The sequence below is a fragment of the Rhinolophus ferrumequinum genome, chromosome 23 (genome assembly GCF_004115265.2).
Source record: "Rhinolophus ferrumequinum isolate MPI-CBG mRhiFer1 chromosome 23, mRhiFer1_v1.p, whole genome shotgun sequence".
NCBI classification, from domain to species: Eukaryota; Metazoa; Chordata; class Mammalia; order Chiroptera; family Rhinolophidae; genus Rhinolophus; species Rhinolophus ferrumequinum.
The window spans coordinates 42,983,887-42,997,228 of NC_046306.1; the positions used below are offsets into that span (position 1 = coordinate 42,983,887).

General features: G+C 50.5%; 1 protein-coding gene across 3 annotated transcripts; it reads right to left on the minus strand.

Annotated features, from left to right (window-relative positions):
• Window positions 1–1,621: 1,621 nt before the first annotated feature.
• On the minus strand, window positions 1,622–6,056 carry FOXA2 (forkhead box A2). Of its 3 annotated transcripts, XM_033094385.1 has the most exons (3): window positions 5,831–6,056; window positions 4,784–4,853; window positions 1,622–3,759 (listed from the first exon to the last, which is right to left on the minus strand). In XM_033094385.1, exons 2-3 carry the CDS (start codon window positions 4,850–4,852, stop codon window positions 2,455–2,457), a joined length of 1,374 nt encoding a protein of 457 aa, XP_032950276.1. In that variant the 5' UTR covers window position 4,853; window positions 5,831–6,056; the 3' UTR covers window positions 1,622–2,454. The 3 variants fall into 3 exon arrangements, with proteins under 3 accessions (XP_032950276.1, XP_032950275.1, XP_032950277.1); XM_033094384.1 differs by lacking the exon at window positions 5,831–6,056 and having other exon boundaries at window positions 4,784–5,048; XM_033094386.1 differs by lacking the exons at window positions 4,784–4,853; window positions 5,831–6,056 and adding an exon at window positions 3,925–4,437 and having other exon boundaries at window positions 1,808–3,759.
• Window positions 6,057–13,342: the final 7,286 nt, after the last annotated feature.

Consider the following 13,342-nt stretch of genomic DNA (forward strand, 5'->3'; position numbering starts at 1 on the left):
CACACCCACCCCCGACCCTCTCCGCCCCAATTTCTCTTCCTTGTGTTATTCGGGACAATGTGGCGTGTTAAAAAAGGATTTAGAAGAGGAGTGGGTGGCGTAGGCGAAGGCACACCCCCCCTTCAGCGCATGGGGAGGCCGGGGTTTGAGGGGGTAGGAACCGCGCAAGGTGGCAGAAGACGCACCAAGAGGAGGTCTCCAGGGTTGGGGCGAAGCTGGGACACTCCAGGTCTGGATGGTCTGGAAGCCCAAAGATTAGTCCCAGAGACAGAGCCTGGGCTTTAGAAACCAGAGGCAAAATGTCCTGGCCCCCGAGGCCTGCGGAGAGTTCTTACCCTCTGCAAGCTAGGTGTGCACGGGATGGCCCAAAATCTGGGGCCCCGCGACGGCACTGGCTGCTGACCTCCCCCAGCCATCTTGCAGACCCGCAAATGCCCCCGGCAAAGCCAAAGCCGGGCTCGGTTTACGCACCCTGGCCGGCCTTCGCCTCCAGCGTTTCCAGGACTGTTGGCCGCCGATTTAGGGCGGCTAGGCTGTCTGCGAGGAAAGACAGCACAGTTGTCAGAATTTATTCTGGGTTTTATACTTTTGGGTTTTCCCTTAAGGCTCACAATATACCCCTCATCTCCTCGGCCCAGCAATACCGGCTTGCCAACTGGGGTTAATAGGAAGCTCCCTGCTTTAGGAAGTCAGCGTTTGGTGGGGGAACATAGGGGAGGAAACAAATTACAGACCCTAGGATCTTTCCACTGGCCACGGTCACTTGGCAAGCCGCGCAAGACACCTCCTTACCTCGCCTCACCCCAAATATGCCTTAAAGAGAAGATTTGGAATATTACCCTTAGCGATGTCCTTATAACCAATTCCATGAAAAAGTCTTCTCTTTCTCCAGACCGGGTGTCTGAAGATGTGGTCCCAGACACCTCAGTACTCTTGGCCTGCAGCTAGGTCTACGAAGGTTGTACAGAACACCTAAGTGAAGGAGGAGGCTGGGATAGGGTCACCAAATGTAGACAGAGGCCTGAGGCTGTAAGATCCAGGCAGAATTGCAATTTCACAGAAGGGTGAAGGGATGCCACAGAGAGGAAGTGATGAAAAGGCCAAGTGCTGCACCAGGAATTTGCAAATTCAATCTGGGCTCACTGACTTGCATGGGGGGCTAAGATGGGAAATACAGCAAGATGTAAAATCCAGGGCTCTCTAAGAGAAGGTTGCCGTAGGGCCCAAGAGACCTCAATGACATTGTACCTTCACATAGCCCAGGTGGAAAATTAAGATATGTGGTTTGCTCTTGGCTTGAAAGATAAACCTGCATCAAACCCATGGAATGGTCAACTTGGGGTCTCTGTTTCATTGTGTATAAAGATAAACTCAAAATCCAAAAAGTAACCATAAACAATATTGAGTTCTATTTAATGATGGGCTTGCTGAAGTGTTTAGGGGGAAGTGTACTGATGTCAGAAATTTACTTTGAAATGCACTTAAAATAGAAGATGAATTGACCAATGAAGGTATAGATAGATGCACAGATATGCAATATAACAAGTACAGTGAAATGGTAATTGTAGGATCTGGGCAATGGATACATGTGTGTTTTCTGTAAAACCAGTTCAACTTCAACATGTCTGAAAATGTCAATAAAATGTTGGTAAAAAAAAGAAAAAAAGTACCCCCCTCAAATAAAATAAAACCCCGCAACCAGCCAGGATCTCCCTCCCTTCCTCCACTTTTAAATAATTTTCAGACATGTTTATTTTTTTAAGTCAGGCAAAGGGAAAAAAAAGAAAACATCTTGAAGATTCAAGGAATAAAACCGCCAATAACACTTTAATATAGATTTGTGGAACTCTGGTCCTTGCATCCAGAACACACATTTATAAGCCATAAATAAAGCACACAGAAACCATAAATTAATCAGACCCGAGACCTGGATTTCACCGTGTTAGGAATGAGAATGCATTTTTTTTTCTTGGTCATTCACAACAGACCCTTACATAATTTTTTTTCTTTTTATACAATAATACAACTCTCTGATTCTCTGTTAAAACTACATGGTTTTACACTGAGTCACAAAAGTTTGTTGGATTTGTTTGTTTCGTTTTATAAAGTAAGACTTTCCTGCAACACAGCAATGGAGGAAAACAACAACAAAATCAGAATTCCCAGATGCTTCAAGAAGCAGGCGTCTACAATAGTGGAAACCGGGGGCTGTTTTCTCTTTTTTCTATTTTACTGTTTATCTCCACCCTCTTCCCTCCATATATAGAATGATACATATCAGTGTGGCCCATCTGTTTGGGAGGGAAGAGCTACAGAGAGTAAGGGGAGACTGCTGTCCTCCGGTGGGGATGTAATGGATTTCTTCTTCCTTGCATCTCTCCAACACCCCTACCTCAAGGTCTCCCCCCACTTCCTCTCTTGTCCTTGTCCAGGGCTAGCCAGGCCGCATCTGTTTTAAGAGGAGTTCATAATGGGCCGGGAGTACACCCCCTGGTAGTAGGAGGTGTCCGCGGCCAGGGGTGAGGCATCCAGGCCCGCTTTGTTCGTGACTGGGCCCATGGCCAGACTTCCAGGCATAGGGGAACCATAGCCGGGGTAGTGCATCACCTGTTCGTAAGCCTTGAGGTCCATTTTGTGGGGCTGGTGATGGGGGTGGCTATGGTGGTGCTGCTGCTCCGAGGACATGAGGTTGTTGATGGAGAAGGGGTGGTTGAAGGCGTAGTGGTGCTCCGGCTTAAGGTGGGCCTCGGGCGGCAGGCCCGGGTGATGGGGAGGGCCCAGCAGGTGGGCTGCGGCCTGCTGCTGCTGCCCCGGCGAGGGCGCCGGCTCCGGGGGACTCAGCGCTGAGGCCGGCGTCCCCTTCAGCTCCCCCAGCCCTCCTCGCTTGTGCTCCTGGCACGGAGAGGCGCTTGAATGGGGTGACTCGGTGCCCGCCGGAGTCTCGGAGACCGGCCCGGAGGCTTCCCCGAGCTGACCCTGCGAGGCCTGAGCCCCGGCGGCCACCTTCTTTCCACCGCCTGTAGCGCCCGCGGCTTCCTTCAGAGCCAGCTGCTTCTCACACTTGAAGCGCTTCTGGCGGCGCAAGTAGCAGCCGTTCTCGAACATGTTGCCCGAGTCGGGGTGCAGGGTCCAGAAGGAGCCCTTGCCGGGCTTGTCGGGAGAGCGGGGCACCTTGAGGAAGCAGTCGTTGAAGGATAGCGAATGGCGGATAGAGTTCTGCCAGCGCTGCTGGTTCTGCCGGTAGAAGGGGAAGAGGTCCATGATCCACTGGTAGATCTCGCTCAGAGTCAGCATCTTGTTGGGGCTCTGCTGGATGGCCATGGTGATGAGCGATATGTATGAGTAGGGTGGCTTGGCGTGCGTGTAGCTGCGCCGGTACGTCTTAGGGTCACGGGCGCGGCTCAGGCCCGCCTGCCCGTACATGGGGCTCATGGAGTTCATGTTGGCATAGGGGGCCAAGCCGCCCATGGCCCCCGGCGCCTGCCCCCCGAGCGGGCTCAGGCTCGGACTCAGGTGCGGCCCCATGCCCGCCACGCCAGCCGCCCCGGCCGAGCTGCCCATACTCGCCATGGCGCCTGCCCCGGGGGACATGCCAGCCAGGGACGGGCTCATGCCCGCGCCAACGTACGACGACATGTTCATGGAGCCGGCGCTCATGTTACCCGAGCCGCTGCCCATGGCAGCCGCCGACATGCTCATGTAAGTGTTCATGCCGTTCATCCCCAGGCCGGCGTTCATGTTGCTCACGGAGGAGTAGCCCTGCGGACAGAGCCCGGGGACGGAGGCGCACATCGTTAACACCACGGCTTAAGGGCGCCCTGACCTCCCACCCACCGGGTCATCCCAGGCCCCCGCCTCCGGGCAGACCTCTGGGGAGTCCTTCCCTCACCCGGTCCCCAGCCCCAGACACCGACCCCTTTTCACCTAGAGTGTGCCGTGATCGCCCTTTGGGGAGGTGGCGAGCAGGCTGCTGCTCTGTGCATACGCCTGGTACCTAGCCCTTCTGCGCCTGGCTCATATTCTAAAACAGGAGTCCCTGGAGCACCCACAAGCCAGGCACCCCAAATGCATCTGCCTTCCCCAGAGTCTCCCCAAACTCTCCCGCCAGCATACCAAGTTGGCCCCGCGGCCCCAGATACCACCTCGACCTTAGCGAGCAACCTGTGGGACCCGGCGCAAGGCCGCTCCGGGCGGCCTCAAGAGGAGACTGTCCCAGGGTCCTCTCTATTCAGTTTTTCTTCCGGGACCCCATCTTTGGCTCCGGGGTAACCGAAACCCAGTGCCTGCTCTGAATCTGAGGCCAGCCTGAGACACTGAATGGAGAGATAAGGAGGGGACCGCAAACTGAACTATGTACACGCGGCTGGGTTTTGCAGTCACAAACTTTCTCTTTGTCCGCTAGTCTTTGACTTTCTGCCTCTACCTCAGTCCCCAACTCCTGTCCACCTTCTTCTCTACAGCTACCCACCCCCTCGCCGCCGACCTCCCACCCCTCCCCAGCCGCGCGCTGCCAAACATAACTCTGTTAGGATAGTGCGTGGCTCGGCCACGAAGAGGATTTGGAGGCGCCGCAAGTCAATATTTGATCACAAAGTTAATATTATCTCAAGGCTAACAGTGTGTCGTATAAAAAAGAGACCCATTTGAGTCGAAGGAGGGTGGAAAAGGCGGTTGCCGAGAGCGGCTGGAGGTTGAGGGAGGATGCGGGCAGGGAAAGAACACGAGGTTGGGGAAAGAGCGAACACCGCCACCCCACGTCCCCCCGGAAAAGGCTAGTGCCTACCTCCGGTTCTGCATAGTAGCTGCTCCAGTCAGACGGCTCGTGCCCTTCCATCTTCACCGCTCCCAGCATACTGGAAGCCGAGTGCATGGCAGTTTAAAATTTAACAGCCACAACAAACGACCAGCAATCACCCCCACCCCCACCCTCTTAAAAAAAAAAAAGTCAGCTAAGGCACCGTCCCCTCCCTCCCTCTCTCGCGCTCCCTCTCTCTGGGCTCCACTCCCTCTCTCTCCCCGGGCTGGCCCGAGGCGGTAGTTGGAAGTGGGCGGGAGGGGTGAGTCGCGGGAGGAGGGGGCCGAAAATTCGAGGTGGCCCAGACCGGAGCCCAGGTGCCCGCAGCGCCGGTCTCCCGATGCCACCGCGCTCGCGGGCTACCCGGTGGAGGCCGAGGATGGCAGTGCTGAGCTGCCCGGAGGCGGCGGGAAGCTCGCGGCGCGGGGGCAAGTGGGGGGTGGGGAGGTGGAGAGAAAGTGGAGAAGGAGGAGGAGGACGAGTAGGAGGAGGAAGAGGTGTGGACCGCCGAGCGGACAAGTGCCGCAGTGACGTGAGCGGCTGGTGATATAGCGCGGCGCGCGGGCGCGGGCCTCCAATCCCCAGACCCCGGGCAGCCCATTTGAATAATCAGCTCACACCTAGGTGAGAGGGAGCAGCGGCCGGAGCCGCGCACCTGCCCTTCGGCGCCCACCGCTCCCGCATGCGGTGCCGGGACCCGCGAACCTAGAGAGTGGGCGCGCGGGATCCCGGGTACAGCCCTCTTTCCTCCAGCGTCCACTGGGAGCGCCCATGGGAGGAGGGCCCTGAGAGGAAGACACCCCAGGAGCGGCCTAGGGCTCTGACCCCCGCCCTGTCCCATAGCACTGGGCTCCTAGTGCGCCGGTCCGAGGACTCGTCGGGCCTTGGCGCCCGGTTCCCTCTGCAGAACTTCATAAAAGCCGCATTTATTTATCCCAGTTTCGTCACTCTCAGGGCTCATTCCTTGTCAAAACAACAAGACGATGACAGAGCCAATTTGCAAAGCGCTGTCGTATTTAGAAAAACTGTACACACCTTTAACTCGCCCGCCGCTGCTCCTGGGAGGCCCCTGGCTGTTACAGTTAAGACCCGCAGCGGCTCCGGAAGGCGCGGGGCGCGCCTGGTCCGGCCGCCGAGGCTTTTTGCCTTCTGGGAGCCTTCTGGGAGCCGGGCCTCCGGTGACGGACAGGGGCGCTGTCCCGCACCCCGCGCAGGGCGTATGCGGCCCCGCCAGCTGCAGCCGACGGTTGGGAGACTGCAATTTGTCTCTGACATTCAGGACGGCGTGTTTCAAGGTTAATTTTCAGTCACAACCAAGGTGCTCACAGCATTTCGTAACTAAAACAAACAGGGCGGGAGGTGGGGGGGGGGAGGCGAGAGGAGAGAGAATGAAGGAATCAATACAGGACACATGGACTCACTTCAGGAGGGTCTCTGTCCTCTGTGCTTTCCGGAGGGGCTGTTTTATAAGAACTAGAAACCCCAGCAACCATATACTTCCTTTTCATTTTCTCTCCAGCTTCTGGGTTCAAATTATCATCTGTCTTGAGCCAGCTCCAAGACCCCAGTGAACCTAGATTTGGGAGAGGGTGGTATTACAGGTGTTTGGATGTGGACACCCTTTCTGGGATTTAAAAACCCGGCTTCGCAGTGAGGATCCAGCCCTGCGCTTTCCATCTCAGAGATAGAGAAAAACTAGGAAATCGTGGACACCTGGCCCAACTCTCCAGAGTTGTGTGCAATGGTGGCAGAAGACAGGTGAGATGGCAGGCAGGGAGCTGAGCAATAGGAACACAAGAACTGGGTGAGGTTCAGGCTAGAAGGCAAGCAGGGAGGAGCAGTAGATGTAGGGGACTCTCACCCCTTCCCTCTGCCCCAGGTCTCTTAGGCCGGGCATCTCTTTGAATCAAAGATGCAGCCGCTGGCCGCGCCCTTTGCGCTGAAACGCGGCGGATGGTTTGACCATACTAAGGGTATTAATGAACCCGCTGAGCGAGTGTTAGGGCAGGATTCGCCAAGGTCTGCGTCGCCCCGAAGCCATGCGTAGCGCCGAGAGCTCCTAGGAGGGGCAGGCCGAACCCGTGCATCCGGGAAGTGTGTCGTGGCGTGTATGTATACGTGTAGGTGTGCACAGAGAAGTCAAAGGGACCAGCATATATCACAGGGTCCGGAGGGCTTGGGAAAGAAGTGCGAGCACTGGCGCTGAAAAGCGGAGTTGCCTATTTTTCAAACCTTTCTGCGCAGGCCGAGAGCAGAAAGGCGAGCGCGCACGCACACTCTCACAACACATCGTCAATCCTCTTCCTCCTCTCTTCAGGGTGCTTTTCACATTTAGTAGAGAAAAGACGCCAAACAAATAGGCAAACTCCGCGAAACAACGACAAAACAGCTTTCTGGTGCTTGGAATTGAAAACTCAAAAGAATGTTGTGGTCGGTGTGGTTGTGTGTGTGTGTCCATTCCCCTTTCTCTTTTAGCTCCTGGTCAAAATACGATTCTAGAAATCATTCCTTGAGCGAAAAGAGAGAGCGGGGCGGGGAGAGGAGGTCCGCGGGAGGAAGACACGCTACTTTCCTAAAGAGCGGACCTCGCGCAAGTTCCCATGCCCTTAGGTGGCTGTCATCCGCTGGAAGCCAGGAGCGCTCCGCAGCAGCTTCCGCAGTGACAGGGCGCCCCCTGTCGGCAGCGTGGCCGTTGAGACCCACCCGAGCCCTCATTTCCCCTCGCGCTCCTCACCCGGCAACCCCGGCACCTCCTCCTGGCCTCTCCGAATCTCCCCGAAATTGCCTCCAGGGGGCTTGGCGTTTCTTTGGGAGTCCCGGAAGTTCTGGACAGACTCAAACCGGCCTTCTTCCCCCTCCGGAGGTGCGGAGGGCTCGGTTAGGGTTGGGCCACGTGTGATACAGCCTGGAGTCCGGGACCTTTCCTGCGCGCCGACGCTGGTAGTGAAGGCTAGCAGCGGGGACCGGGACACCAGGGGCTGTGAAGGAAACAGGGACGTTCACCTAGTTTAGTGTTCACTTTCCTTCCCCAGCGCGGAGGTCTTTGGAGGCGCTACTTCCCTACACACTCCTGGTCCTTCTGGGCATCTTCGGTTTCTAAACGTTTATTCAGAGCGCCTGGCAGGACAGCCTCAGGCTGGAATGCTGTAAATTGCTCCTGGAGCTTCTCTCCAGGAAAAAGTTCGCGGGTAACTCGGACTGAAAACACATATTTTTCCGGATCCCTCTTTAGTTTTAACCCACCTAGGACTGAGAACCACAAAGCTTTCCTTGGACTATGTCCCCCTTCTCTTCCTTTTCGTTGGGTGCTGCTCCGATTCCGTCTAAAGCCGCCTTATAACCGACGACTATGCTTGGGGTCAGCGCGCTGTTTTGATTCTGGATGCTGCCCCAGTGGATTTGACTTGGGCTCAAATCTAGGCCTCTTTTACTCTTTGTGGGAAGAGGACGCTACGATCCAGCATCCCCTAGCAAAACTCCTACCTCCCAGAGCCCTCGGTCATATGAAACTAGTGCGGGGAAGGGGACATCAATAAACAGAACTCAACTTCCCTAAGCAATAACCCATCAAATACCCAAGGTGGGGGGAGCTGCATTTGGCTGATCAATACTCCAATTCCTGAAGCCCTTCAGAGAATACAAATCTAGGACAGGCCTTGCTTCAGGGCGTGATCAGGCAGGTCTGCAGGTGAGGTTAAGACAGAGGTGACTTGGCAAAGTCTTGTGAAAATACACATTTCACTTTCAAATACACGTTTGGGTTGGCAGAAATCCATCCTATTCAAAGGGTGGAATTTTCAGGGTGAATCCCAAGTTTCAATAAAGAAAAGGCATATACTTGTATCGAAGGTTATAATCAACATTTCACTTTCTGTGGATGGGTTGTTATTTCTGAATTCCGTTTGAAAACATAAGGCTATTAAAAGTAGTCTATTTGGCACTGAGCATAACTTCAGATACACTTTTGCTGGCTTTCATAGTTCTTGGATGGCTAAAACACTATTTATCGAGAGGGCGACTGAAAAGGTAAGCTAAGAGTGTCTTATCAAAGGAGATTTATGGGAAAGACTGTAGCAGGAAAGATTCAGCATGTCACAGTTTTCTGAAAAAACACTGGAAAGTGCTGACAAAAGTGGGGGCAAAGCAAGATACAACATTGTAAGTTTAATACACAATGCACTTGCGTACAATCTACCTTTCCTGGGCAAGAGTCACAGGAAAACATGGGAAATAAGTAACAATGAACGATAAAATAAAATCAACACAATGCTAATAACCCTGATTGTGTTTGGGTAGTAGAATTATACCTCCAAGCTACATTTTCCCCCTGCACTATAGTGGTGTCAATTTATATCATTATTATTTTATTACATTTTTTTATTATTTCATGGTGAAATATGTAATAAGAATATTAGACCCGATGTCATGGAAACTTCAGCAAAATACCTTGTACAGATAATTCATTCTCACACTTGAAAGGAGATAAGTGAGGCCACCATTCAACAGATCAAGCGTATGACTTCTGAAAAAGTGTTTTTTCTTACCTGTGTCAGAAAGTGGATTGTGCTCTTTCTTGAGGTAGGAAAGGAAGTGATATTTATTCCAACCACAGATGGTGATTTCCTAACATGGTGCAGGGGGAAAAGGGAGACTCTGTCCTCAGGATACTCTTAGGAGGAATTTGGCACTCAGATCTTTCTCTGTACATACAGAATTAGATAGCTGTTTGGAAGGTTGGGTGTAGATATGGACTGTTCATCTTTTATAGACTTTCTCATGGTTGGGTTGACTCCACTCCCATCCGTGTGGGTCTGTGGGGAGGCCAGTGCTCTGCTCTGTTCCACTCGGGTCCAGGGTTTGACAAATATTTCTGATATACACTTGACATGCTGTCCACAATTCTTGAGTTTTTAAGCACATTTCTGGTATGTGGGACAATTACAGCACATAATTAAAATAATTGGAAGAGATAAAAATAAAGAAACAGCAACTTTTAGTAGCAATAATAAGGTGTCAATGTGAGAACAAACTACCCTTTCAGGGATGCCTAAATTAGATGCATCTGCATTTGTGCCCCTTAGAACTATTTAATACATTTGGATATTATTCTTGGAGGAAATTCCTGCAAAGAAGGCAAGCAGTAAACTTCATCTAAAAGAGGAGCAGTAGAGAGTCAGTCACAGCCCTGTAGAATCAGGCCCCCAGCATTCCTTCTTAGGAACCCTTTGCCTTACACAGGGAGATAATTTTGAAGCGGCCCCATTAGATCTGTGAGCCACTGCTTACTTACTTGGATAAACAAACATAGTTTCAATAAGTATGAAAGGATGAAGCATCTGACAGATGTGGAGATCAGAAAGAATTTACCCAGGCTTGGATTTTGAGTCTTATACTTAATGAAGTAGTTGTTTGCTTCTTGTTTCCATCTCAAAGTGGTGTTGGGGGCGGGGTGAGGCTCTGTGTAAATAAAATAATAATATATAACTTACTCTAACATTAAGCAATGACAATGAAGATGAGTTTATATATATTTTTGTCTGTTCGGCAAATATTTTAATGAGTACTTACTATATTCCAGATGGTGGATGTACAGCCCTGAACAAGGTAGGTAAAGCCATGTGCTTAGAGAGATCATTTCCTTCTGCTTCCTTCCTTCTGCTACAGGTTCTAGCAGAACTTGTTTTCCCTATATTTTTAAGTCTCCTTTCAACCATGATCCAGAAATTTGAAGTGCCAAAATGCCATCCCAAAGGGAATCTACATTTCACCCTTCAGAGATAGTTTATCTGCTGGCAGGGATGGACTAAACCCAAGAAGTGTTCTGCCTGTGTTGACCCAGTATTGATAGGAAAACCAGGGACTCAGTCCTTTGAAGCAGTCAGCGTGACATCAGCAGGATAGGTCTGGCCAGAGTGCAGCCACAGAGGAGCACTGTGGTAGGCTAGTCCAGTTCCACCACAGTTTGTAATCTCTCTATAGTACCAGTCTTTCATCAAACAGGTACTAGGGGTTCTAGCTTCAGAAAGAAGGAAGAAGGAGGCAGGGAAGTGCTCCTGCTGGTTGTGGGTGCCGGCTTGATGACCCTGTTCTAGGAGTGTGGGAACACCATAGTTGGCACACACGGAGCACTCAGCCCTCAAGTGTTCATAATATATGCTTCTATATTCACTCTTTGTCATTTTTACTTCTAAAAGTAATTCCAGAGGAAGGATCCTGGAGCTTCCTGAAAAGCAGGTAGCTTCATTTTACAGGGAGAGATAGCATATTACAGCAACAATGACCCACTGGGACTGGGGTAATTAACCAGGCCTGGGACCACCCCTCAAATCTTTATGTGCATAGGAATCCCCTGGGGATCTTGTTAAAATGCAGATTCAAATTCAGCAGGTCTGGGGAGGCACTTGGGAGTTTGCATTCTGACAAGCTTCCTGGGGACTCTGCTGCTGCTTGTTTCTGACCAGAGGTGGAATACCCTGGCCCTTAAAGGCTTGTTTGTTTCTCTCACTCATCTTGCAGTCTGTCCTGAGGTAGATGTTGAGATGTGACTTGATAAAATTAGCAGTGTTACGTCCATCTCACCGTCTGTCAGTTCTCCCCTCCCACTTACCCTTAGCCACACTGACACTCACCACCACCAGGATTCATCTTCCCAGACCATAGGCCTCAGAACCCATCTGCAGCCTGAAGCTGAGGTAGTGGGGTAACTGTGCTCTAAACAGAGACCCCCGCTCCCTGCACATTGTTAGCTCCCCCAACACCTCCTTTTCTGGGCCCAGTTTTCCCCAAAAAGGGGCATCCCTGGTGACTGAGGAGGAAAGGGGACTTGTAGCAATTATCAGTTTGCAACACGGAAACTGTTATTTTTCAAGCATGGAAGAACAGACTAACCAAAGTTTCAACCTCAATCACACTGAACCATCAAAGGCCCACTGAGGTCCTTTAACTTTTCTCCTTAAGGAAGAGGCCCCAAGGAATGTAGGTTTATCCTGCCTTGCTTCGAATTTCTGTCACTGGGCTTACCCTGAAAAAGAAAAGAGACAGGACTGACCCTGTCCTAAACATCCCCCAAGCTCTGGATCCCAATATACATTTTAAAGAAGAAAAATAGAAAGATGAAAAAAAAAGAGAGAGAGAGTGACAAGGAGATTTCTCTTTATTGAATTTCGAATGGGGTTTGCATGTCCTCCTCCTAGAAAAGACCTGGGCCTCTTGCAATGGGAATGGGGGATTTTCTTCCACAGAATTTGACCTGATGCTGAACTGGCACTGCCTGCCAACCCATGAGAAAAAGAACATGACCCCCAGTAATGAAAACTGAACCCACAGACAACTCCCAAATTAACCCCCCTATTAAGAAACACACTATTCCCCTTGCTTTGTCACCTAAATGTCTTCCAACACGCAGAACAGGAAACATTTAGGAATTAAAATTTGAGTCTCAAAGGTGAGGAAAATTTAAAAATTCAGGATGTTTCCTTAATACTTATTCTATTTGCACTATGTGCTAAGACCATCTTTCCCTTGTGGGAATTTAAATAAGGCATTCATTCTGAACAATGCTCCTTCCTTCCAAGTAAGAACTGCTAAAAGGGAGGGAACATTTTTTTTTTTTATTCCTGTGGGCCAATCCTTATTTCCAGCATATTTATAAAAGCATATGTATGAAGAATTAATATAAACACAATATGAATTTTGGACCAAGTACTTAATCTATGTTTGATGTTAAAGCAGTATGGACTGGGCATAAGAAAGCTCTTGAAGAGATTATATTAAGCTGCTTTGAGATCCTTGGATGGAACTGGATATATAAAGTACAAACTTATTTTGCAATTGTTCCTTTCACACCGGCTACTAAATCTTCCCATAAATTGCTTCTGTCAGACTAAAGGATTGAAATAGGTGCTGCTGACTTTGGATGTATTGTTTTATATTATATGAAAAATGGTAAATGCTGCATAGTATTCTCCAGATTAGTCTACATAATAGATCTACACCTTTCAAAATCCTAAATTTAGCTCTTCCCTTTAAGAGTGAAACCTGGTTAAATTCATTCCTCTAAGTCTTCAAAATAAAGTTCTAAGTAGATGCTAATGAAGAGGAACATCTGTTCGTGCTGGGAGTTCTGTGTCTCAGACCTGAGACCCACTCCCCAATCTGTATAGTTACATGGAAACTGGAAACAAAAGGCTGATCTTTACTTCCCTGTTTCTTTCATTCTTTTGTCCCTTTTAATATGTTGGATTTAGAAATACAGAGATTTTCTTTATGTCCACCACTTGAATTCCCTGTCCCCAAATGCCTTGGATCTTGAAGAATGAAGAGATGCTGTGGAAGGGACTAGCATCTGCCTCCGACGAGATGCTTCAAGTAGGCCTTTCCCTTGTGGGAGCTCACTTTGTCACCTCCGGGAGGGGAGTGAGAGATACTGAGGGCCTGCCTCAGGTCACCCCGCCCTTCAATCCTAGCCAAGGCTATCTGACCCAAACCTTGACCTGTTTGCACCTTATAATATTCTCTTCCTTCCCAATAGACATTCCTTTAGTGAGA

Coding starts and splice junctions, on each gene's coding strand:
- FOXA2 (XM_033094384.1), bottom strand. CDS start 4,870: ATGCACTCGGCTTCCAGTATGCTGGGAGCGGTGAAGATGGAAGGGCAC. Junction 3,760..4,783: donor GCTACTATGCAGAACCGGAG/GTAGGCACTAGC, acceptor CTCTGTCCGCAG/GGCTACTCCTCCGTGAGCAA.